This window comes from Choristoneura fumiferana, chromosome 30 (genome assembly GCF_025370935.1).
Source record: "Choristoneura fumiferana chromosome 30, NRCan_CFum_1, whole genome shotgun sequence".
NCBI classification, from domain to species: domain Eukaryota; kingdom Metazoa; phylum Arthropoda; class Insecta; order Lepidoptera; family Tortricidae; genus Choristoneura; species Choristoneura fumiferana.
In genome coordinates this window covers 8,454,099-8,480,590 of record NC_133501.1, presented here as the reverse complement: position 1 = coordinate 8,480,590, position 26,492 = coordinate 8,454,099, and the positions used below count along the sequence as shown (strand labels likewise).

At 38.4% G+C, this 26,492-nt stretch overlaps 2 protein-coding genes across 2 annotated transcripts in view; both read right to left on the bottom strand.

Moving 5' to 3' along the window:
• Nucleotides 1-16,063, bottom strand: part of LOC141444690 (membrane-bound alkaline phosphatase-like) — a 31,203-nt gene extending 15,140 nt beyond the window's left edge. The window contains exons 1-11 of the mRNA XM_074110281.1: nucleotides 16,010-16,063; nucleotides 15,367-15,551; nucleotides 14,216-14,365; nucleotides 13,259-13,451; nucleotides 12,513-12,598; nucleotides 11,219-11,305; nucleotides 9,183-9,378; nucleotides 7,812-7,900; nucleotides 7,021-7,222; nucleotides 5,941-6,096; nucleotides 2,503-2,696 (exon numbers count right to left, since the gene is read on the bottom strand). Of these exons, the coding sequence (XP_073966382.1) occupies nucleotides 2,503-2,696; nucleotides 5,941-6,096; nucleotides 7,021-7,222; nucleotides 7,812-7,900; nucleotides 9,183-9,378; nucleotides 11,219-11,305; nucleotides 12,513-12,598; nucleotides 13,259-13,451; nucleotides 14,216-14,365; nucleotides 15,367-15,534 (1,521 nt within the window). The 5' untranslated portion in view covers nucleotides 15,535-15,551; nucleotides 16,010-16,063. The remainder of the gene's footprint in view (nucleotides 1-2,502; nucleotides 2,697-5,940; nucleotides 6,097-7,020; nucleotides 7,223-7,811; nucleotides 7,901-9,182; nucleotides 9,379-11,218; nucleotides 11,306-12,512; nucleotides 12,599-13,258; nucleotides 13,452-14,215; nucleotides 14,366-15,366; nucleotides 15,552-16,009) is intronic.
• Nucleotides 16,064-23,437: 7,374 nt separating this feature from the next.
• On the bottom strand, nucleotides 23,438-25,883 carry LOC141444579 (S-phase kinase-associated protein 2-like). Its single transcript, XM_074110145.1, has 2 exons — nucleotides 25,749-25,883; nucleotides 23,438-25,187 (listed from the first exon to the last, which is right to left on the bottom strand). The coding sequence occupies exons 1-2, from the start codon at nucleotides 25,853-25,855 to the stop codon at nucleotides 25,112-25,114; spliced, it is 183 nt and encodes a 60-aa protein (XP_073966246.1). The 5' UTR covers nucleotides 25,856-25,883; the 3' UTR covers nucleotides 23,438-25,111.
• Between the last annotated feature and the right edge of the window lie 609 nt (nucleotides 25,884-26,492).

The window sequence follows — 26,492 nt, the reverse complement described above, 5'->3', positions numbered from 1 at the left end:
AACGTATAACTCTTAAATTAAGAAGAGAGCCTTAGGCACTTGTCTCACGCCTGCGAGGAAACGATTGGCTATCGACTATTTTCTCGCTCAAGAAACGAACAAAAGATATAAGATCCTGTGTGAGTGAAAGTGACACATATATTAAGAGTTTGATCGCTGGCTGTTCACACTGTCGCGAGAACTCGCTCTTACATCTTTCGTCGCAGCGACAAGAGCTATACTCGCTGAGCTATAATACTCGCTCAGAGATGTCAGCTTGGCGGCCGCCCGCACGAGCGAGTCGAGTGGAGCGAGTAATCGCCGTCGCACTCGAACACTCGCATACAGCGAGCGACCAAANACATATAAACTATGCCGGCAAAATAGTACAATAAAAATCAAAAAAGAAGCTGATCTCATCCGACCTATGTATGGGTATCGTTGGATAGGTCTTTTAAAACCATTAGGGGTTGCTAAGACGATTTTTCGGTGGGTGGAAAATTTGAAAAAATTCAGAATGGTAGTAAGTATATCAAACTTTCAAGGAAAACTATAAAGGTTAAGTTTGCTTGAGAATTATTAGCAGCTTAAGGCATAAATAAATATAAACTATGGAAAATTCCGTATAAAATACGAAATCCTTAGAAAAATATTACTTAATTTTTCTTAATGGCTACGGAACCCTATTTGGGGCGTGTCCGACACGCTCTTGGCCGGTTTTTTTGTTATACGCGATTGTCCTCATTATTTAGGTGCCGATCTCATTAACAGCCAACCTTCCGAAAAAAGCCATTGTATTCTATTATCTCCTCAAGTGCATTCCTCAGTTTAAAATGAAATGAAATATAAGATAAAATAGCTCATTGAATAACGACTTTATTATTTACATAGAGTTAATTTTAAATAAAACTTTGTTGGCAGATAATGTTTTTCAAATTGAATGCGTCGTAGACAAGCAGCCTCATGCAAAAGTATATCTTTAAAATGCACTTTCTTCTTAGACAATAAAGTCGTTATTTCAATGAACTATTTTATTTCATATTTCCGTTCATTTTTAACCCGACTCGAAAAAGTTATCAATTCGGTTTTTTTTAATGTTTGTTACCTCAGAACTCCGTCATTTGTCAACGATTGGTTTTTTTGCGTTCGTCTAATAATGTCATCAATTAGGTCCCATAAGACCAAATCAGGATCTGATGATTGGATCTTAAGGAAATCGAGGAACTCTTCAAATATTCATTTATTATTCAGAAACAAACAGTCTCTTATAGCTATAAATATATATTACAATCACATTTTTTATGAAAACTAGACTTACAGTTTCCTAAAGGAATATTGAAACCTTACAAATTAATACTACATAAAACTAAATTAGATTACTAAATGAATATTGTTGGGACACCTAGGTATAGTAAATTCGATATATTTAGTAGTAACTCGTGCATTTGCTCTTGAAAATCATCATTTGGTGAAGTGGAACTGATGATGAAGACCACAGTTGACCATCGGAGTTACTACTCAATTACAAGTATTTCACGGGTTGAATTTTAATTACTTTGACACAGTTGCTAAGCAAGTTATGCTCCTCGTAATACACATGGTAAAACCGGTAGTGAAGCACCAGGACTTCAATAATGGACATCTCAGCATCGGAAAAAGCAATCTTTCATAAAAGGTGACGAGCAGTTGATATTAAACTATTGTATCTTAGATTATTTACACTATAAAGCGTGAAAAAAATTGAACCGATTACAAAAAACCATGAAAATATTTTTCTACCAGTCTGAAGTCGGTCGGTGCCTCAGCACGAGCCTCAGAGGGATTGAACCCGCCCCATAAAAAGTCCTAGGTGAGGTAGATGACTATAGGTCCACTCCTGCTGGCTCGTGCTGAGGCTTCGACCGACTTCACTGTTAGAAAATTATTTTCATTGTTTTTTGTAGTCGGTTTTTTTTTTAAACACAAATGCGGTTGAGGGCACAATAGAATACAATGGCCTTGTTCAAAACCATTTAACGAGATCGGGACACTTCAAATATTTCGTAACTAAGTATACCTACCCGCACCGACGCCTGCAGGCCGCGTCACGCACCCGCGACAGCTAGCGTAGGCCCTTAGTGCAAAATCCAGGATTTTGTAATCATCCCAGCCTATATACGTCCCACTGCTGGGCACAGGCCTCCTCTCAGAACAAGAGGGCTTGGGCCATAGTTACACGCGGGCCCAGTGCTGATTGGAACTTCACACACACATTGAATTGCTTCGCAGGTTTCCTCACGATGTTTTCCTTCACCGCAAAGCTCGTGGTAAATTTCAAATGTAACTCCGCACATGAATTACGAAAAACTCAGAGGTGCGAGCCGGGGTTTGAACGCACGACCCTCTGCTTGAGAGGCGATAGGTCAAACCACTAGGCCACCACGGCTTCTTCGGATTGGATAAAAAATTGGATTGGAAAAGGATTTTGTAATAATGATGAGTTATACGAAAGTTTCAAAGATGATATTGATGATGATTGTCTACCTTGCAAGCTGCCCGCTTCTCCGCCGCTGGTCCGACGCAGGCCGCGTACGCCGCACGATGCGGTATCGCGCTCTGCTCGTACAGTCCAGTGAACAGTTTCTGCTGCGGCCCTCGTGCGAACACTGCCACGTCCTCCCCCCCGTGGGTCTCCCACTCGATGGGGACGTCGGCCGGCGACATCCAGTGGAGGGAACCTGACAAGAGTTCCACATTTTTATAAGCTTGTATGTAACTTGCCCGGTTTATTTGGGTCGAATCTTGCAAGTTCAATTTGGGGTCATATTCGGCGTTTCAACCACTTTTTAATACGGTATTTGACTATTTTGTATATGTTTTATAAATTAAAACTACACAATGCCTGTTATCGTATAGAAAAACAATTTTTAAGCTACCTTTACAAAAAACAAAGTTATAATGGTTTGAAATTCAAGATTAGACAGAGAAATACATACTGGCATGTGACGTCACACGCCAGTACCACCCTGCTTGCTGCATAGAGAAAAGCGTTTGAGAAAGAGACAGGTATATAGATTTTTCAAAAAATCACTATAAATCCAATTTTCAACCGATTTAAGTTTTCTCTTCGCTAAACACTGTCTGTACATCTATATTTTTATAATAATATTACTTATGATCAGAGAGAGCCGCGGACCGGGAGACGAGCTGTCGGTAGGCCTCCAACAAGATGGAGCGACGACTTGGTTAAGATCGCGGGATCGCGGTGGATGCGGAAAGCACAAGACCGGTCTGAGTGGAGAGCCTTGGGGGAGGCCTATGTCCAGCAGTGGACGTCTTTCGGCTGACATGATGATGATGATACTTATGATATGGGAAATTCAGGAGTTGTCAAATACCGTATTATACTTATACTAAGTTAGCGTAGAACATAGTAGGTAGTTCAATGGTTTCAACCGTCTCATTTTCCTAGTCAATTTTTTTACGAATTGGCTGTAGATTTTTGTCGTTTTTAGGGTTCCGTACCAAAGGTTAAAAACGGAAACCCTATTACTATGAGTTCGCTGTCCGTCCGTCTGTCCATCCTTCATCAGGCTGTATCTCTTGAACCGTGATAGTTAGACAGTTGAAATTTTCACAGATTATGTATACGTGTCCGCTATAACGACAAATACTAAAAACAGAGTAAAATAAATATTAAAGGGGGGCTTCCATACAGCAAACGTGATTTTTTGCCGTTTTTTGCTCGATATTAATAACGGCAACAGGTAGACGCTTGAAATATTCATAGAATATAGTCGTATATTCACTTTAAAAATAAATAGTTAAAGTATAATAAAATAGAAATTGAATGTTGTATAGATAACGGTATGGCACGGAACCCTTCGTGCGCGAGTCCGACTTGCACTTGGCGGGTTCTATTGATTATTTGTTAGAGTTCCTCTATTTCTAGCAGTTAACTAAAACTGTATTAGAATCTCGGGCCATGGCCATATATTTACGGAAAAATGACCACAAAAATGACACGTGAAACGCGTGAATAATGACCATTTAACCCACTTTCAATAGTCGGATTAAGAGCGTGCAAACGAAAAATTGCCCATTCAGCGATTTTGAGGTTTTTCAAATGCCTTATTAATGTCTAAATGCTTACGTTTTTTAAGGAAAAACTAATGTAACATATAGATAAACTCTTACTCTGATGTATAGCGGTAATTTCCATTTATTTCCGTCAGCGTTTTTTTTTTGGCAACGCTCGCATCGTACGCACACAGCAAACCGTTGTAGTGTGCGGCCGAAACACGGGCCGCGGGAAGGAGATCGCGCCAGTGACGAGTTGGGACAAAATGTTTGCGCGCTCTTAATTTGTAATTTGGCATAGGTACTTACTAGACTTAGGGATAAACTCGTTTAGCTATTATTATAATGGATACTGCTGAAATAACGTATTGTTTTTATTTGCTTCAACATTATTTAAGAATTTACTTTAACAGCAGGCCAGCATGAAATTCCAAATTATTAATTGGTCAATTAATTGGATAACAACTGTCTGACAAGATTACGCATCGATCCCAAAAATAGAAATGTTGCAGTCATACATAACATTGATAAAAACGGAATTTGTTATGTAAAATATATAATTAGAAGATAAAAGATAGATTACCGGAAAAACCTAATTAGTACATAGTTACCTAATGTGATTATGAATATTATGATTGTGCAGAAACATATCTGATATGATGCAAATGTTAATCATAATCATAATCATTTATTTGCCATATTATGTACATAAGTATACATGCAAATATATATAAATTGAAGTCGGTTAAAATTAGAATTTACAATACGATATACATATAGTTGTAGTTATTGTTTACAGCAGCACTTGATCATTCAAAGTGTTAATTATTTGTTGTTGTCACGAAATACTGTAGGTACTTAGTGTACCAATGACGTAAACTGAGATATTTGCCTACTTGATATCGACTTGGAGTGGGCTTCGTAGCCGAGTTTAGACTTGCAAGAAAAATCATGCAAGTTGCATTACATTCCGAGGCCGTAAAGCCTTTTAAATCCATCGGCGAACCGTTACTCGGTGCAACGTTGTCTGCCAATCAATAATCTGCGTAAAAATTGTCGGCGAATAATGATTGGTTTTTGGAGTCTTTTTGTATTTTTTATTTCAACTCCAAATTTGTTTCTTTTACGGTTATCCTGTGAAAACCATATCGAAAATTATTAATTAACTATTTGATTGCTTAGTAGGGACATCTCTTGTCTGGGTGAGCGGTTAGTTCCAAAAGAGTGTGACGTCTCTCGTGAGAGCTAAACATAGATGTCGCTAGTGCTGCTGATTAAGTAGCGTAGTAGTAAAAAGCAACCTGAGATATGTGTGCATAGGAGAAATTCGTGTCTAGACTCCTGTCCAGCAGTGGTGTAGGGGTTATAGCACGCAGCACGGATTGCTTCGATTCCCAGCGCTGATTTTTTTTTCTGGTTTTTCTGTGCATCCATGTCTCAGTTTGTATTTTCGAAATTGTCGGCGAATAACTTATTTGTCTACGAGAATCTGACTACGAAGCTTGAGGTCCGGGGTTCGATTCCCGGCTGGTGCAGCAGGGCTACTACGAAACTCGAAACTCGATGTTTGTGTCGTGCGGTCCCTCTGACACATACTATTTAATACGAGAGCGAGAGGGACGGTACGATACGAACTTCGAATTTCGAATTTTGTAGTAGCCCTGCAGATATTTATATGAATAATATGAATGTTTGTCCTCGGGTCTTAGATGTTTAATATGTATTTAAGTATGTATTTACCAATATAACTATGTTTATCCGTTGCCTAGTATCCATAGTACAAGCTTTGCTTGGTTTGGGACTAGGTCAATTGGTGTCAAGTGTCCCATGATATTTTTTTTTGTCAATAAGCGTCCACCCGCCCCGTGCGAACCGCGTCAGCTAGCGTAGGCCGTAGCTTACCAAAATCGGAGTCCTTGGTGACGTCCGGCCTTACTCCGTCGATGTGCGCCCGCGCACCGGGCCCGTTCGTGTACGACAGCGTCATGTACGGCAGCTTGTCGAGTGCCTCGTACGTCTGCGCCGTGCCGAGGATGTCGTTGCCGCGGGGGGAGTAGCCTGCGAGGATGTTAGTGTCAAACAAGCAAAGGGTTATCTCAGGGAGGGGTTTACAAGAAAATAGAACGTCAAAGTAACGTGAGACACTCATATTTTATGAAATAAACCCAAACATGTCGAGCTGAACTCGATTTAAGACGTGAGTTATCCGGGTTTATTTAAATAAAAATAGAACGACAAAAGAGGTTTACATAAAAATAGAATGACAAAAGGGGTTTACAAGAGAATAGAATGACAAAGGAGTTTTTTTACAAGAAAATGGAACGACAAAAGAGGTTTAAAAGAAAATAGAACGGCAAAAGGGGTTTACAAGGAAATAGAACAATAAAAAATATGTCTAATCAAATATTTGAACACAGAGGGAAGCTGGAAGAAGACGCACAAGAGCTATGCAATCGTCCATCAATTGGAAAACTTCTACGTGCCCTATGTCCTGAGGGAAAACAGGAAAAAAAATTAACATATTTTTTTCTCAGTACCATTTTCAGATTTTCTTTTGACTTCCTGATTTTTACACTGACATAGATACATTGAAAAAAAAAAACGGAAATGGTAGACTCGAGTCGAGTGACTTGTGCTTAAGTACTTTTACTCTCCGAATTGCCTTACGAAAATGTTCACTATGTTGCTGGTAACCTACGAACGCTACCTTACTTCTTACTAATATTTTAAAACAACGCGAAAGTTTGTACGGATGGATGTTTGTTTGGACGTTTGTTAATATTTCGTGCAGAAACTACTTAACGGATTTGGATGAAATTTGACATACAGGCAATATATACTTTGCACTAACATATAGGCTACTTTTTATCCCCAAATAATGTACGGTTCCTGTGGAATCAAAAAAGGTTTTAAACTACATACTAATTCTGCGCAAGCGAAATCGCAGGCAAAAGCTAGTTAGGCTGTATGGTCGTTACCAACCATTGTAAGCGAAGACATGCGAGTGATCAGCTGTAAGCAGCAGCAGCGAGTCTGCCTGTAGCAGCCGCTCCGCCGCGGCCGCCGCCGCCGCCAACGCCACCGTCTCGTCCAACGCCAACAACGCCAGGTTGTCGTGGTGCGCGTGGTCGATGCGCCCGCCCTCCACGAAGAGGACGAAGCCGCGGGGGTTGGATGACAGGACCTTCAAAAGAGGAGTTGGATTTTCTCTGATCTGTATTTCAGTGTTCTACGATACAATACATAATGACTCTTGTTTGAACACCAGAATACAGTTAGAAGTACAAATAACAGAGCTACTAATTGTCCAGAGTAAAAGTTAAATTTAATGTTTTAGTGAGGTAACATACTTAAATATTAGGTATTTAGATAATTTGATTTCTGCCGGTTTTCTGATAGTATTATTTTCTTCTAGAAACGGCGAAGCGCACTGACAAATACAAATTATTAGTGTAGTTAGAAATCAATTACAATTACTATTATTAGCAACATATTCCAATACTTTTTTGAAATATAAACTTATTAGGAAATAAATACAAAAACTAACTTAAAATAAAAAAAATAGTGTTGGGGTGTCGAAGTATAATTTATTAACTTCCAAATATACTAAGTTAAAATAAGATTTACTAATGTGAGAAAAACATCTGAAATACAGATTTATTTATTTATTTAAATGGCAGCGCGCTAGCCAATTTCCAGCCTATTTTTTAGGAAAACTGCGGGTTGAACTTTAAATATTTGAAAATTTTTTGCAACGTCGAATCATCTCTCACCTTAATAGCTGCTGTTGTCATCTCTTCTAGAGTCGGTTCTTCGGGTCCAGCTTCAGCTTGATACTGCATATGCCCGCTCTCAAAGAGGCCTACAACATGTATGGTATTAGGAGAGGTCGGAAGAGCTCCTATGCTTAATTAGTATCAGCACCTGCATACCCTTAAATATTAAGCAAATTGTCAGTTATTGGTCCACACATTGGGATTACACGATTTACATACGTGTAGCTGAAATTACAGTTGCTTCAATTTCTTTCTACAATGTCCTTGACCTCATTTATATTAAAACTGCCCGGTTATACCACTCTACGTGGTTAAATTATGGTGTTTAATAAAGTACAGTAACTACAACCAGAATATTAATGTCACTCGGGAATCGTCGGTTTTCTCCGTTAGCCTGAAAGTTTAAATGAGAAAGAAAAAGAAAACAGATCTTTTGTTTCGAGTTCCGAACGACCTTAGTGAACCAGTTTAAGTGTGAAGTTATTATTTTTCAAGATAGTACTGAGTAGAAATCGAAATTATACCCATTACAGCAAACCGGGTAATTGAAAATACCTATTTCGAATTTCAACGTAGGTACGTTTTCCCCAGTTCGAGATTAATATGCATTGAGTGGTACCGCTCTACAGAATTAACTTACGGCGAATAAGAGGCCTATTGTCTGATTGAACAGTCTGGTTGTACTGCTCTACAGAGTTAACTTACGGCGAATATGAGGCCTATTGTCTAATTGAACAGTGGTTTTACCGCTCTACAGAGTTAATTTACGGCGAATAAGAGGCCTATTGTCTAATTCGCTGACATTAGTGTCGCAATCGCATTCGCCATCTTTTTCCACCCTCGTCTTATACCGCGTGTGAGAAAGAAGTGGTAAAAACGATTGGGATTCCACGTGTGTAAGACAATAAGACCTCAGTTATTAAAACGACAGGTTGGCCAAGTGGTTAGAGAATCTGACTGCGAAGCTTGAGGTCCCGGGTTCGATTCCCGGCCAGGGCAGAAATTTGTATGAATAATACAAATGTTTGCTCTCGGGTCTTGGATGTTTAATATGAATTTAAGTATGTATTTATCTATATAAGGATAAACATCCGTTGCGTAGTCTACTATCCATAGTACAAGCTTTGCTTAGTTTGGGACTAGGTCAATTGGTGTCAAGTGTCCCATGATATTTATTATTATTATTAAAGTTATTGGTTTTCGAGTCAACGCTACATAGCAGTCGACGTCACAAGCATACTTACAATAAACTTGTTGAGAGTATTATAAAATTCGGTGTACATTTACTACACTTCCCTCAGTCCTTTTCTCCCATGCGTCAAACTATCCGATTATACCGCTCCACAGTATTAGCCTACGGCAACTAACCTAGCAAATACTCGGGTGGGTTTTCCGTAGCCTCCAACAGAGCAGTTCTGTTCCAGACGTAGCTATGATCTTGGCCTTCGAGCCGTCCCTCCCACTCCTGAACTAAGTCCCGTCCGTCTCCCCTCCGGCCTGCTGCCCCCTCTTCGTCAATGGTCGTGTTGGGGCGGAATTCGCGACGACCGCCGCCTAGAATCACCTGTTAAGTAATGATATAATTAAAGAAGATTTTAATTTAACCGGTTCTCTAATTTTTCGTATCTTCACCATCTCGGCCTCTATACGCCCCACTGTTGGGCACAAGCCTCTTCTCTGAATGAGAGGGCTTGGGCCGTAATTCCCACGCGGGCCCAGTGCGTATTGGGAACTTCACACACACCATTGAATAGCTTCGCAGGTTTGTGTAGGTTTTCTCACGATGTTATCCTTCACCGTAAAGCTCGTGGTGAATTTCAAATGTAATTTGGCACATAAATTCCAAATAACTCAGAGGTGTGAGCCTGGGCTCGAACCCACGACCCTCTACTTGAGGGGCAATAGGTCAAACCACTAGGCCACCACGGCTACGGGTAAAGAAATATAGAAAGAAATAGAATTTTTAGAGAAAACTCGTCGCGCCTCTGCTTACTGGCGCCTATTCTGGGGCTTAAATTATGTTTATAGAACGAGTTGATGGGCTTGTTTCTTTAAAAAAACTTATTAGTCTACCTATTAGTTAGAATAATTAGATTATCAATAGTAGATTGTACAACAAGAGTATAAAACGAGCCATTTTACCCAAGGCGGTCATATAGCCACCCGAGCCGGTACGGCGATAGGCACGTCGAAGGGAAAAGTTTGACCGCTGTGTATATGTGTGTGTGTGTGTGTCTGTCTGTGGCACCGTAGCTCTTAAACGGGTGAACCAATTTGAATTAGTTTTTTTTATTTAAAAGCAGGTTTTTAGCGATGGTTCATAGAATTTTTTTATCAAAATCAGTTCAGCCGTTTCGGAGATCGGGATCAAGCTTTGAAGTCACAATAGGGCCAATCAACTATTTCACCGACACTTTGGGCGTCTCCTGCGTTACCAAAATTGTCTCTAGCGTTACCAAAAAATCGTACTTCCAACAAGATATTTCACGGTTTAATAGGTGGAACTTACGTAGAATGTCATGTATTCATGCACACCATCTATTAAATTATAGAAAAAACATGTTTACTTACAAAAATCTGCAATTGATTGAAAAATGTCGCGGACAGATTAGTGTGGGTAAAAAAGTTGATTGGCCCAATATTTTTTAGGTTTTCGGTTTTACGGTATACAGTAAATAATGATTGATTTGATTGATTCCGTGTGACGTCACACCGTGGGTCACTTTTTAGTTTAGTGCGACATCACGGTCCACACTACCGAACTTTGGCGCGCTTAATCTTTCAAATGTTTTGTTTGATTGACAAAAGATCGTGTCCAATATTTTGTGATAAACTAACTTACGGACTAAGGTGTTAGGACCTTGTGCAAGGTCCGCCCGGATTGCTACCACCATCTTGCTTGTTAATCCTGCCGTGAAGCAGCAGAGCTTGCACTGTTGTAAGACAACCGGTAAAATTACTGGCACTTGAGGTATCCCATCTTAGGCCTCTATGTTGGCAACGCATCTGCAATCCCCTGGTCGATACCTACCATCAGGAGACCCACTTGCTCGTTTGTCATCCAGTCGAATAAAAAAAAAGTATAATCATATTCTTTACGCAGGAAACTTCCCAATTCCTCTTTCACAACCAGTTGCCAAGAAGAAGCTTTGGGGACCTTTATCGTACAGCTGCATTAATATCTGTCACAGCGGAGTGTACAAAAATATCTGACACGTCTTTCCGGCCCTAAAAATGGAGTCATCAGATATTTATGCACACTTTGCTGTGTTAGATGTTAGATATTGGTAAAAAAAAAATTTAAACTGTTTTTTATAAATCAGCATATCATTACAAAAATTTTATAATTACTTAGCTAATAATCTTATTAAAATAAGTGTTTTGATATGTCAAAATGGTTTTACCTTAAACTGGTTACCAGGATAAGAGTGTATGAGTTGGTACGCGATGTCCGGACAAGTCTCGAGGTCAGCACCCATCTCCCTCACGTCCTATATTATAAATATGTCGGTATTATAAAGCCGTTCGGCCGCGTACATAACCGGAGTTTAGTAACCAGTTGCGAAAGAAAACTTTTTGGTCTTGTTCGAAACCGGTCCTGAACGAAAACTATTTTGTTCTTATACGTCCAGTTACGAACGAACACTTTTTGTTTTTGTACAAAACCTCTCGACTCTCGACCACTCCTAAAACCAGCAAAGACCTTCATACAATAAAAGTTTCTTATTTTCACAGTCGCGTTTTTTCCCAATTTTAATCGACACAGAAACATAGGTAGGTTTAGGTTATGTTATGTTTGCATCGGCCCGAAGGGCCAAATCTACACAAAAGTAGGACTTTCGCGTTAGCGTTAGCGGAGCTCCGTTGACACTGTCTGATCCTACTTTAGTACAAAAACAAAAAGTGTTCATTCTTAACTGGTTTTATATAAGAACAAAATAGTTCTCGTTTGCAACCGGTTTCATAGAAGACCGAAAAAGTTTTCTTTCGCAACTGGTTACGAAACTCCGGGTTAAAAAGGGGGGGTGAATGACATAATATTGTCCCTATACTACGAAGTGCAAAATTCGAATTTCGTATCTTGCCGTCCCGCTGACGTTGATTATTTAGTACGAGAGTGAGAGGGACGGTACGATACGAACCTTCATTTTAGAATTTTGTAGTAGCCCCCGTCTCTATTTGTCAATTCTGTTGACGAATGTTGTGTAAAAGACAAATGGCGTCCTCGAAAAGAAATATGGAAAAGGATGTTTTTTTTAAATTGTAACAATGTGGGTATCAAATGAAAGCTAATAATTAACCCATTCCCAATATAAACATCAAAATTGTGAAATAAAACATTATAAAAAAATTCAAAAACCCGACGGTTTTTTGATTTGTTCAATTATTAATTTTCCTCAAAAGTCTAGTGTTAAGAATAAGAATAAGAATAAGAATATTTATTTGCGAAAATGTAGTAGTAAATACAGTTGGAGAAGCGTTTTTGAGTGCGTACATTTTACTTAAACAAGCATGCAAATTTTACTTATAAACTATTGATTTGTACCATATTAAATAACATTAAAATACTATATTATGTCAAACTCAGAAGATGAAATTTAAAGTTATTCGCTTATTGGATCAAAATAATGATTAATGCTATAATAACACTTATCTAGACAAAAAACATTGTTGAATAAAACATTTAATTTGACTTGCCTGGTCGCTTTCGTAGTAGCGGTGAGATGTGTGCGCGTACGCTCCCGCGGGAGACGCGTGCGTCACGCGCGTCGTCGTCACTATGCCTGCGTACAACATTAATTACAATCTTGTAAATAATTTATTGAATTAGGCACTACTTCGTGGAGGAGCGAAGCTGTAAGAACACACACAAATCACTTCAAACCCCACTATCACCACACACACTACGCTGACGCGTTTCAAACTCAATCAGAGTTCATCATCAGAGCAACACAACCGTTCACCATGCTACTGAGTGTAATGGTTCATACTGGTGCCCTGCTAACTGGCAATCCTAGTTCAAGGATGCATTTAGCTTTATAGCCAGGGGGGGCGTGGTCAAATTCTATAGCCAGGGGGGGCGCATGGTCAAATTCTCTAGTCAGAGAGGGTCACATGATCAAATTCTAGTTAAGACAAAATCAAAACTCCTCATTCGTAGCAAAAAGAAAGTATTAACCCCTCGTATGCGGGAACTAAAAAAAGTACTGCATTCTGGTCTCATCTGTGAATAAGCACAAATTCTGTTGATTTAAATAAAAATACAATAAGATAGTCTTAAATTTGACGCGGAACCAGAGGTTAAAGTATTAAAGTCATGTAGTTTGGAAAAATATCTACTGTTGTCCTAAACCCAGCCAAGGGCTCAGGGGGGGGGGGGTAACGACCCCTCTTGTATTCGCCCTTACTTAATTATATGGTGTGTGGGTTACAGTGGTCCTTACCAGCGCTCCGGCCGTCTTCTATAGCCCAGGCCAGCAGCGAGTCCAGCTGGTTGGCGGGCTCGGCAGCAGCCTTGCAGTCTCCGGGCAGCACGCGGCCGCTCACGCCGATGGTGTAGTCGTTGTTCTTAGCTCCACAGAGGTAGGCTGTGGCTGTGCAGGCTGAGTCGGCGACTTGAGCGTTCAGGCAGTACGTCTGGAGTGATTCGGACAGTTTTTAGGGTAGCTTGTTGCCATGGTAACGTCTGAGTTAGCTATTAAAAGTATGATTTTAGGAGTGACAAATCCACTGAAAGTTAATTTGTGACAGTTCTTAAGGCACTCCCTTCATGGCTCATCTAAGCTTGCTAATAGTAAAATTTGTAAATATTTTGTTTTTGTTTAGTGTTAATACTCTTTATCATGTAACAACAATAAAAAAGTCAAGAGCGTTTATAGTTTTCAGTGTGAAAGATTTCGTATATACGGACACTATACCTTAGGCCTATTTTCTAAACTTAATAATTTCCAATTAGGTATAGTTTTCCTGCACCCATTTTTTAAATTTTACCAGTTTAGAGAGGGGGACGCTCGATTTTAATGAAAATTTGCACTTTAAAGTTGAATATTTCGCAAAAAATCACTGAATCGTAAAATCGTTTTATCAACCCCAAAATGGTTTTAAAAGACCTATCCAACGATACCCACAATATAGGGTTCGATGAGAAAAAAAAATCACCCCCACTTTACGTCTACGGAGGCACCCTAAAAAATTATTTTTGATTTGTTTATTACACCATTTGTCGGCATAGTTTACATATATATCCGTGCAAAGTTACAACTTTCTGGCATTGATAGTCCCTGAGCGAAGCCGCGGACGGTACGGACAGACAGACAGACATGGCGATACTATATTCCGTTTTTGCCATTTTGGCTCCGGAACCCTAAAAGTTGATTGACCCATATTATATTCTGTAGTACCTTAGCGAGTCCAGTGACGGGCCACTCCTCAAAGCCCATGCGGGTCTCCTCGCCGGGGGCGCCGCGCCGCTGCCCCGCCAGCGCGCGCGCAGCCGCCAGCGTCGGCAGCGAGAGACCGTCGCCGAGGAACATCACTATGTTGCGGGCCACCTGGGAGGATCATCGTCAATATCCCACTGATATTATAAATTCAAAACTTAGTAAGTCTGTTTGTTTATTTATTTGTTTGTTTGTTACTTCATCACGTCTAAACTGCTGAACCGATTTAAATGAAATTCGGTATTATATATAGTTTGCGTTCCGAAGAAGGGCATCGGTTTTAAACCCGGTCCGGGATTTAAACTGTCTTATGCCCTTCCGGGACTCCCGGAATATTGCAAAGTTCACGCGGGATAGTGAATACCGAATTCTACTCGGGCGGAGTCGCAGGTAACGGCTAGTCCATAAAAAAAGAATGTTGGAACTGTTCGGACTTGTCCAAAAGAAATATCTTTTGGACTATCTAATATCGTTCTCTGAGAGTACAATGAATTTTTTTTTGATGGCATTTTTATGCATATTTCATTTTTATTTTTCTGTACCTTGTTATGTGTACTGTTAATGAATGTTAAGCCTTATAGCATTGCGGTTAAATATGGCAACACATGAGTATGTCATGGTCTTAATTTTGATGGATTTAGGCTATGGCAATACTGTCATAATTGTCAAATGACTCTTTTACTGTTCATTTCCTCCGTCCGTGATGTGAGCATGTTAAACCGACTTGTCCTTTGTCTAATAAGTGTTTTGTGGAACTCCATCGTCTCATATCAAGTGTAATCGAATCAGTATTGTCCAGCTTCAATATCTACCTAATATATAAAGCGATGTCGTGATATCCTGGCTGTATTATTTCTCGCCTGCTGACGCTCCCCGCTCATCTGCTCAACGCATGCCACTCTGCTACATGTACTGCATTTGTTTTTGTTCTATTTTATGACATTTTTCACATTTTTGTGAACTAATTTTCATGTTATATTTAGCTTTATCTCGTGGGAACTAGCGAAGACGCGGGCAAAAGCTAGTAACACTTGCTAAGCCATTTAGCAAGTTCAAAAGCTCACAAAACCTTCAGTCCTGTAAATAAAACTACACTACGAGTATAATGTTACCTCATCATACTGAACTTCTTCCTCAATCCGGTTGATGCCCTCAAAGGCCTCGTCGTACCAATACTGAGGGTCTGTCTCCAGGGCTATGGGGGGCACCGCCGACTTCGGGCTCCGAGCGTGGTGTCCCCACACCAGCGGAGCTGACAATAGCAGGAGCAGACAGAACATGGCGGCGGCTTTGGTACCTAAATACAATGATAATTAGAGACTGGATTATATGCAACAAAAAGATTCACATAAACTTTCACGCATGATAAATACAACAGCGTCTTTTTACCAAGAGACTTTGTTCTGCATGGCGCAGGCATAAGCTAGTCGCTTTCCTTTTTAGGGTTCCGGAGCCAAAATGGCAAAAACGGAACCCTTATAGTTTCGCCATGTCTGTCTGTCTGTCCGTCTGCGGCTTTTCTCAGGGGCTATCAATGCTAGTTAATAGTTTGATTGTATTATTTGAGATGCGGAACTTGTAAACAAACTATTGAATAAATGTCTTTTTTATATATTTTTTATTTAAAAATGCTAGAAATATGCATAGTAACTGCCAAAATATGCAACATAAAATTAAGTTTTTAATATATATTACCTATAGTCAAATTACCATAAACGGGAATTATCACGCTATTTTTACACAAGTAATATTTACCTCGACGTTTCGCGCTGCTAGGCAGACTTGACACCCCACACTTCAGTCTACTCGTGACCACGGCCACTGTAATGTTGCCGAAACGTCGAGGTAAATATTACTTGTGTAAAAAGAGCTTGCTTTTAAAACGTTATATTTATTACCTAATCATAAAAACTATGTATCGACTGTAATTTAATAATTAGGTACCTACCTACCATTGGGTAATACCGCTCCACATCCACTGAGGTAACTGGGCATTTATTTGAATTTGGGTGCTAATGTCAGAACGTATTAAGTTGGCAATGAATCGCTAGCTATCCTACCCAGAAATATTGCAAATATACATAGTGAAAATATGCATCATCACAACAAGATTTCAGATAAGTAAAATATGCAATAACTGATGAAAATTAGATAAATTTTATAGCAAGCGCCTGAGAGAGACAACAGGTGACCCTGTGCAGGCAGCTTTCTCGCACAAAGACTTGCTATAGCAATTCAACGTGGGAATGCTGCCTGCGTGATGGGCACCCTACCTAAGGGTCCAAATCTAGATATTAATTTTTAGTTTTAATTTTTATAGCTATTTTAAGTTAAAAAAATAAAAAAAATAAAAGCTGTTTATTTCAATAAAAAAATACACGTACATTTCATTAATTAACTACTAATCCTTAATTAATAGGATTGTAGGATTGTTAATTTTAGTTATTTTTTTTTTTATAGTGTTGGAAGGGGTAGACCTAGGCAGACGTTTCGAGACCAAATCAGGGACGTCTTGAAAAAAGGCCAGGTCAAGAGTACCCTAAACCGAAGAGCATGTATGAAGGGAATAATGAAAGTGGACGAAGCGAAACAAGTATGTAAGGATCGTAGCAAGTGGAAAGAAGTGGTCTCTGCCTACCCCTACGGGAAAGAGGCGTGATTATATGTATGTATGTACTGTTATTTTATACTTAGTCCCTGTTTTTATACCCACTTTCATTGTTATATAAATTTATATGCAAATTATGTATAATAATAATAATAAACTAGCTACCAAATCAGGCTTCGAGATGGGACTGATAACCTTTTTTGTTTTTATTGGAATTTTCGACCCAAATTGTATCACGGATTTGGTGTAGTACGAGCACGCTACACTTCTTTGAACATTGAGGAATGGAAACATTTTTTAAACATAAATTAAAATAATAATAATAAATGTTTATTTGCCATAAAGCAGATTTTCACAAAATGTGAATATCTATCAGACTCCAAACTAGGCGAGGCTGATATTGTAAGTCCGCGAGTGCGATTTACAAAAACACATCTAAGTTGATTTACCATCGATAACATTAAAAAAAAAATGCATTAATTATACAGTGTGAATAAATGTGTGTGTATATATGTGCGTTCAGTGTCAGGTGTCCGTACACATTAAAAAGTCCCAAAAAAACGTTACCGGGTGTTAAAAATGACAAGAATTGACCACCTGCTGAAATATAAATAAGGAAAGATTTTGAACATTCTACTAATCCTACTATCCTAATTCAACTAATATTGTTTGTATGTGAATGTTTGTCACTTCTTCAAGCTAAGACGGCTGGAGTTGGGCCACAGTTCCCACGCGGACCCATTGCGGATTGGTAACCACAAACTCCATTGAATTGCTTCGCAGGATGTGCAGCTTTCCTCACCATGTTTTTCTACATCGTAAAGCTGGTCGTATATTTCAAATGTAGATTCGCACATGATTGATGTACGGTGGTTAAGTTAGGTTAGTATGATCCAAGTAACTTTAACCGGGAATTCATTGAAATCCCCTAACTTAATTCAACTGTCAGAATAAGACGATCGGATAAGTTGTTAGTGACCCTGACTGCGAAGCTAGCGGTTGCGGGTTCGATTCCCGTGACGGGCAAATATTTGTATGATGAATACGAATGATTTTACTTGAGTCTTGGATGTTTGTATATATATGTATGTCTATTCGTGGTCTAGCACCCATAGTACAGTCACCAGCATTAATATCTGCCACAGCGGAGCGTGCAAAAATATCTGGCACACTCCTTCCGGCCCTAGAGATAGAGTCGTATCAGATTTGTGTCAGATATTGGTGCTGGTGACTGTACAAACTTTGCTTAGTATGGGGCTAGGTCGATTGGTGTTATTTCTCCCAAGATACTATAATTATTAAAGGTTAAGCTATTGAAAGTAAAGTTGGTACTTACAATAGAAGTTCGGGTGCAAGAATTAACAACAATTTTGAATTTTGGCTACTTATAGCTAGTTTTGTAGGTAATCTAATCTTTATTATCTAAACCATTACGTGTTTGATTGGGTCGTACGAATTTAGACGGCGAATATTCTGCCTTGATAAGCCGAAAAGCGGTAAAAGAATAAGTTTAGAGGAAATCTACTTTTGAGGGTTCCGGAGCCAAAATGGCAAAAACGGAACCCTTATAGTTTTGCCATGTCTGTCTGTCCGTCCGTCCGCGGCTTTGATCAGGGACTATCAATACTAGAAAGCTGTAATTTTGCACGGATATATATGTAAACTATGCCGACAAAATGGTACAATAAAAAATTCAAAAGAAAGTTACCCATAGACGTAAAGAGGGGGTGTTTTTTTTTCTCATCCAACCCTTTAGTGTGGGGTATCGGGTAACCATTAGTCATTCAGTTATTCAGTGATTTGTTTGCGAAATATTCAACTAAAGTGCAAAGTTTCATTAAATTCGAGCGTCCCCCTCCCCTATAAAATCTAAACCGGTGGGTGGAAAAATTTGAAAAAATTCAGGATGGTAGTAAGTATATCAAACTTTCAAGGAAAACTATAACGGCTAAGTTTGCTTGAGAATTATTAGTAGTTTAAGAGTTTAATAGCAGCCTAAGCTATAAAATATACCTATATGAAAAAAACCGTATAAAATAAGAAATCTTTAGAAAAATATTACTTAATTTTTTCGTAATGGCTTCGATGTTTATCTTTCGGTATCGCATTCGAAAACTGACTCCGCCGCAACCTCGCCCGGCTTATATACCCCCAGTGAATCGGTCCACAAAGTTCGAGAACAGTCCAGCTAGGACGTCATACCTACGTCTCGAATGTTCAGGAAACGAGTAGTGTCTGTCTCTTTCATGTGCTATCTCTCTCACACAGTTACTAGAATATTCCAGAAATAGGATCATCTGTCTGTCTCTCTCACACTTATAGGCTATCCTTCTCGAATGTACTCAGTATAGCTGTCTCTTTCTAATCGTGCTCTCTTTCACTCCTATTGAAAATTTCGCCATATACTGAAATGTACTTCAGGGGCCCATAAAGGGTCCTAAAAACGCCTGAAAACGGGTTTTCAGGTTATGGCGTCATCGGATAGAGGGTGGCCTGAAATGGACTGAAAACATGTTTCAGGCGCCTGAAAACAACGGCAACTTGGGTGAAATTTTGATAATGTGATAGAGCATCCTCTGAAACGGCCTGAAAAAGTATTTCAGCCTGCTGAAAACGCCTCCAAGGGGTCGAAAAACACGATCAAAGCTTACCACCTATCCTACCGCCGTAACACTATATAAGTCGAATAAATAAATAAGCAACTGCACAATAAAACTCCACATAATATCATTTCTTTTAATCAAAAAAATACTTTTTTATACAAAAATTGACTCTTATTCTATAAGCTCTAAGTCATAAGACGATTTAAAATAAAACAAATAATGTTCATGTTTTGATTTTTACATCCGAATCGGAAATACATTTTAAGGGCAATGAGGGTTTCACAGAGACTCGCTAGATGGCGTTAGTAACGTGAGGTCTGTTTGACGTTTGCTTGCGATTGGCTTATTAGTTATTTAACCAATCACGAGGATTCGCGCTGTCATCGTTCAACCACCATTACCGTAAACTGCTACAACTTTGCCCTCTAGCCCCAACATTGCCTAATTCGATTTAGAGTCGATAACTTAGCACCCTTTAGGTTTTAAAACTTTTATCCCCCGTAATAATAATTCCCGTGTAGATAAAAGTTTAAAACCTATAAGAGTGCTAAGTTATCGACTCTAAATCAACTCGGGCAATGTTGGGGCCAGAGGGCAAAGTTGAAGCAGTTTACGGTACCTCTCATATTTCGTTTTATAGATTTTATTCACCGTACAACGGCAAAACCTACTACACTTCATTCAATTTAGAATTGGAGGCCACAGCAACATTGTATTGCGTCTGGTCATGGCCTACCAATCCCTACAAGCTATGTTTAATACAAAAAACAGCAATAGATGGCACTACTATTAACATTTGTAGATTATAAAATGTAAATAAGCCGAATTAAGTAGAAATATTAAGATTAAAATAAAGACTAGCATATTTTATAAACACAACTTCATATCAACCTTAATTCAACTCCTTAATTTGAACATAAGAAACACCATAAAAATAATAAATTGAGAATACGAAAGTATAGGCTACATATGGCTACATTTCAGCTATGAGGCTTTCGTAGTGTTTTGCAATTGTGACGCTAGATGGCGAATAACCGGAATGCGCTTGATGGGCTTGCCCCGCGCTTGCTCACATTCGTCGAAACTATTTGAGAGAAACATGCCATTATCTTCTAATGACGTAAATAGACAGAGACATCATACGTATCTTTAGTCGTCTAGGCTCAGTGGTGACCTTGTTGGTTGTGTCAGTGTACCGTATCCTTAGTGTCTCACTAGATGGCAATACGTATCGTGTTATTTTTGTTCTCACTGGTGCCATCTATTGGAAATCGAAGGATAGAAAATAGCCAGTTGAATAGCCAGTATTAGCGTGATACCATTTGCTTGTACTAGGTGGTGTCTCTGTTATATATGTACTCTGTGGTCTGGTCAACTATTCTTACCTAGCAAATAGTCCAGTACAATAGTCTGGAAGCCGCAAGATATTGTTTTAATGCCACTTTATTTGCGTGTCGTCAATTGTTATTCTAGTACAAATTGTAAAGAGATTACAGTTCACGAGCCGCAATACAATGTTGCTGTGGCCTCCAATTCTAAATTGAATGAAGTATAGACACTGGCAAAATTGTCCTCCAATGGGCAGAGCCATATTTTTCTAAGAAACCAACCAACCAATCACGAGCAAACGTCAAACGGACTTCACGACACTAACGCCATCTAGCGATATTTCGCCTCTGTGCAACCCTCATTCATGGGCTACTACGAAATTCCAAGTTCGTATTGTACCGTCCTCACTCTCGTATTAACGCATTCACTGCCACCGACGCATATATGCGTTTTCGGAACTTCGCCCAGTGCCGCTGTCATAATTATTCATACATTTGAACTCACTCTTTGTGCTTTACCCTAACTGATTGCTCCTCTCATCTACTCAAAGGTTGACTGGTAGAGATCCCTTAAAGGGATAAGTCCGCCTTTGTACAAGTATCTCAAAGTTTGTCAATTGTGTTTTGTTTATTTTCCTTTGTACAATAAAGAGTTTACATACATACATACACATGTGCGTCGGTGGCACCAGTGGAAGTCAGGTGGCGGTGAATGCACTAATAATATTAGCGTGAGCGAGACGGCAAGAAACGAAGTTGAAATTTTGCACTTCCTAGAGCTTGAGGCCTTTGTCTAATGCACTTGGAATCACAATCGTTTTATCTATTCCTTTCTGTCACACGGTATAAGACGAGGGTAGAAACAGATGATAATGCGTTTGATTAATTCGAGTTAACACTTGACAGATGGGCGTGCCTTCAGTCAATTTTCAACTTTGACGTCATACAAATAAAGCCATTTTTAGTATACCGCTACCCACGTTTACAGATTATGTAAAAACTATTTTATTTGTATGACGCCAAAGTTGAAAATTGACTGAAGGCACGCCCATCTGTCAAGTGTCAACTCCAAGTAATCATACTGTAACAATATGGCCATAGTTGCCCGCAAGCTTTATTCACAAGTGGACAACTGACAACAAACTGGGAATTGCCCTTTTTATTTAAGCTATAAGGCTGCATTCCCACCAGAGATGTGCGAGGATGCGTAGTGGGGAATGTGTTTTTCATGAACCAATAGGAGCGCTTCATGAATGTTGAGCAATCATGTATGTTGGGAAGAACATATGTGATTTTCCCACTAACGTCGATAAGCCAAAGGCTACTAGAAACACAGGGAAGCTTAAAGTTCCATCTTACAGACTGGCTAAAACCAAAGTCTTTTCTGGGAAATTGCATACGTTTTTATAATAAAATTCCAAAAAATATTATAAATGAAACGGATACAAAATTCAGATCTATTGTCAAGAAGACATTAATATCAAAGGCGTATTATAAAGTTAATGATTATATCACGGACAGGGATATTTGGAAATAATTCCGATCCGCATTAGCGATCCCTTCAAATAGCGAACCTACTGTGTTAAAAATAAAGTTGTGTTAAATACTTGTGATTTATACATATCATTTAATAATATTGTAAATCTGTTTAAAAAAATATATATACCTCGTTGAGTTTCTTGCCGGATTCTTCTCAGCAGAGGTTTTTCCGAACCGGTGGTAGATTTTTTTTTGACATTCATAAGTGCTTGTTATAGCCTAAATTGAATAAAGATATTTTGACTTTGACTTCATTTCATGCAGCGAAAGTAAACGAAGCGTTTCTATTGGTTCATGACGAAGACATTCCTCGCAAGGCATCTGTTACACACAGCGCCATCTATCTACTTTCAGCCGAGCTAACAGAGGTCTCATCAACCGAGAGAACTGTTGGCTTCTCTGTTAGTTCGAAGCCGTGTGGATAGATGGCGCATTTCGGGGATGTTCCCCCTCTACACTGCTTTGCCAGATAAAACATGGCGATTTGTGATCTTGACTTGTAACGAACCTATGAACCAATAAAACGATCTTCTGCAAAATATTTATATGTCTATCCTTGCACATCTTTGGTGAAAACCCAGCCTAAATCAATATTTAACAATAGTACAAAATGTTCATAGAGGTACATCATACAAATCAATGTCTGCCGCCGACAGGTTTACAATAAACTTAGTTGAAAATAACATAAATAAAAATCTAATTATGAAGTAAAATATCTATATTTAAAAGCAACGTCTATGAGGCGCGTTTAGTTCCTTCAGTCAAGTGCAAAGATAGCGACACGGCCAAAGTTACAAAAATATATATAAACAACCTTAATGCTAAAAGCGTTTATACCTGCTGAGCTGGTAACGTTGCATTTTTGATAGTTTTTCCATAAAAATTGAATGAAAATTAATAATGTTGTCTGATAGAACACTTCTTAATATATACGTTAATGTGTCTACTCCAATAATTGGGATGTCCCAATTTTTGACAACATATAATAAATCGAAAATTATTTGGAGAAATAGGCTTTGTGAAGCATTTTCAGAAATCAGATTCCAAAAATGTGATAAACTGAATTAAATTAAAAAAAATAAGTAATGACCTCATTTGACCCTGCAGTGTCTCGTCCCAAAGGCAGTTATAAAGCAGGTCTACACTCTTAAGCAAATTGACAGTTTGAAATGTTGCTGTCCTGCTTATAATAGCTTAAGATAGAACTTTAATCCCATGTTGCGCACCCGGCTTTAAACAGTTGTCATTTATCGTAAAGTCCGAAATGTATAAGAGTATTTCAAAAGTATTTTTACAAATTAAATTATTAAATTACTACGTTACAAGTAAATACAATAGAATTTAAAAATCAGATTTTTTTATAAAAAATATATCTATTTACTATCACACCATTAAACAAACAGGAATAATCGAAGCTAAAAGAAGAGAAATAAATAAAACTATTTGTCACGATTCTTTTAGGAATTTGTCAAATTGTAATGCCACAGATTATGTTATGTACGACCTGAATTTTTCTAGGCAATAGAACGTGGCTGTCTCACTGTGACGTGATCCAGCGTATTTCTAAAAAAAAAAATATAAAAAATTAAATGCTCATCCAAATTCAAAATCAATGAAAATGGTATCTTAAAATATCATATTCTTAAAAAAACTATAGCGATATTTTTTGGTGCATCCCAATTATTGTGATAGACTTTTATATTCCTTAAAAACGAATTAATGTTTATGACCGGTTTTTAAAGAAAATAAATCCGAATTATTATTGGAGTAGACACATTAACTTATATATTAAGAAGTGTTCTATCAGACAACATTATTAATTTTCATTAAATTTTTATGGAATAATTGAGAAAAACTAACAAAAATGCAACGTTGCCAGCTCAGCAGGTATAAACGCTCTTAAGTGCATAAAGACGTGTATACATATTTTTGAAAATTTGGCAGTGTCGGTAACTTTGCACTTGACTGTACCAAATAATACTTAGTTTCCGTCCTATATTATAAGTTTATTCAAATAATTATCTTCTCCGAAAAAAATACGATTAACCCTTTTCACGCCCCGCGAATGTAGATAAGCTACCACCAAATGAATCACACTTTTATATTGTTCACCTACAAGGGATTAATTTAAAAACGAATAACATTTTTAATAACTTCAATTGATTTTGTACCATATTGTAAATTTAGCAAGGTTGAATATCTGTGTTGTGCGTGTGTGTTTGTGTGTTATGTGGTCGCTATATGCGTTATGCCTGGAAAAGGGTTAAAAGAAATGTGCATTATTTTTGACAGTATTTTTGACTTGGTTGAAGACTTTTCCTTAAGTGTTTTGTAGTACATTGTATACGTAAATACGTGGAACGCGATTCAAGCGTATTGACACCAGCGTCAAACATCTGCGGTTTTGACACCAGCGTCAAACATCTGCGGTTTTGACGCAGCGTCAAAAACGCGGCGGCAGTGACACTTTTCTGAGTTATCAAAGTGAAATAATGTAGTTAAAAGATCGCAAACAAAATATTATGTAATATTGTGCTCCATTCATTTCCTATTCAAGTTGATTGATAAATAATTTTGACTTTGATGAAGACTTTTTCTAGAATGTTTTTGGAATACATTATACTCGTAAAAACATGGAACTAGATTCAAGCGTAGTGACACCACCAGCGTCAAACATCTGCGGTTCTGACGCGGAGTCATTGACGCGGCGTGGGTGACGCTTCGCTCCAAACTTAATCTAATATAATAAGTTATGTACACTAATAAAATAATATAATATTTAGGTATAGTAGTCTCTGGTACGTAGTCCCCATATTGACGTCCGTCGCGCCCCAACAGTGGGCCTCGCTATCGCGCTGTGGACAAAAAACAAAAATTATTAATTTTTGTTTTGAAGTGTTATTCGAACATCATTTATAATTATTTTATAAATGAAAGCTTTTCAATGCGTTACCGAACGGAAAAACAATTTTTAAACTTCCTTTTTACATATAACTATGAATTTGTAGCAGATAATATGACTAGATATTTTTTTCAAAATCTTCTACTGATTATTAATATACAATGTAAATTTATTTTTATAAATTAAATATTATAAACATTGAATGCAATTTAATGTTTTTTTAGGTATTTTATTTTAATAAATACAGTAAAGACGACGATATTCGACTGGATGGCAAACGAGCAAGTGGGTCTCCTGATAGTAAGAGAGCACCACCGCCCATAAACATCTGCAACACCAGGCTGCAGATGCGTTGCCAACCCAGAGGCCTAAGATGGGATACCTCAAGTGCCAGTAATTTCATCGACTGTCTTACTCTCCAAGCACTGCAGCCTCACGGCAGGATTAGCGAGCAAGATGGTGGTAGCAATCCGGACGGACCTTGCACAAGGTGCTACAATTGATCGCCACTTACCTGAACATGAACTGGTTGACCTGTATCGCGGGCAACGCCGCGCGCAGAGCGTTGAGCGACGCTGTTTGCAGCATGCCCCACACTTCTAGGTACTGGAGGGACGGCATACTACTAAGTTTGCTGTAATGACATTATTACGACATTAACCCCCTATTCGGCGTTATCGCTTAAGGGCGCACTGGCTTGACAGTTCATCGTAAATTCTTAAAGGAGCAGTGTTGTATGTTCTGTTTGTGTATATGCGGTGTATATGTATATATGTATTTTGCATGTAGTTTATTTGTCTTGATATGTATTAGTTTATTGACTTCATTATTATGTATTAGTTTGTGTACTTATATAATGTATGTGTATTTGAAAATTTTTTTTTTTTTTTCGAGTTAATTTAAATGTCGGTTCTTTTACCTTTTCATTGTACTTGTAGTGTCTACTCTTGTGTCTGATATCCTGTCAATCGTTCAAAGGTTAACTGGAAGAGATCCCTTTAAGGGATAAGTTCGCCTTTGTACATCTTATTATCCTGTGTTATGTTATTTCATGTGTGTTATGTACAATAAAGAGTTTTACAATATACAATACAATCCACCATCCATTCAAAAAAAAAAACAAAAAAAAATGACGGATAAAATGATGCCGTCTCTGTTTGTTTTGTTCGAATCATAGTAAAAGGAACAAGTATGCACACTCCGACCCTTTAGTTAGGAGACTTAACTGCCTACTCCGGCGCAGACGCTTAGGGCTGTA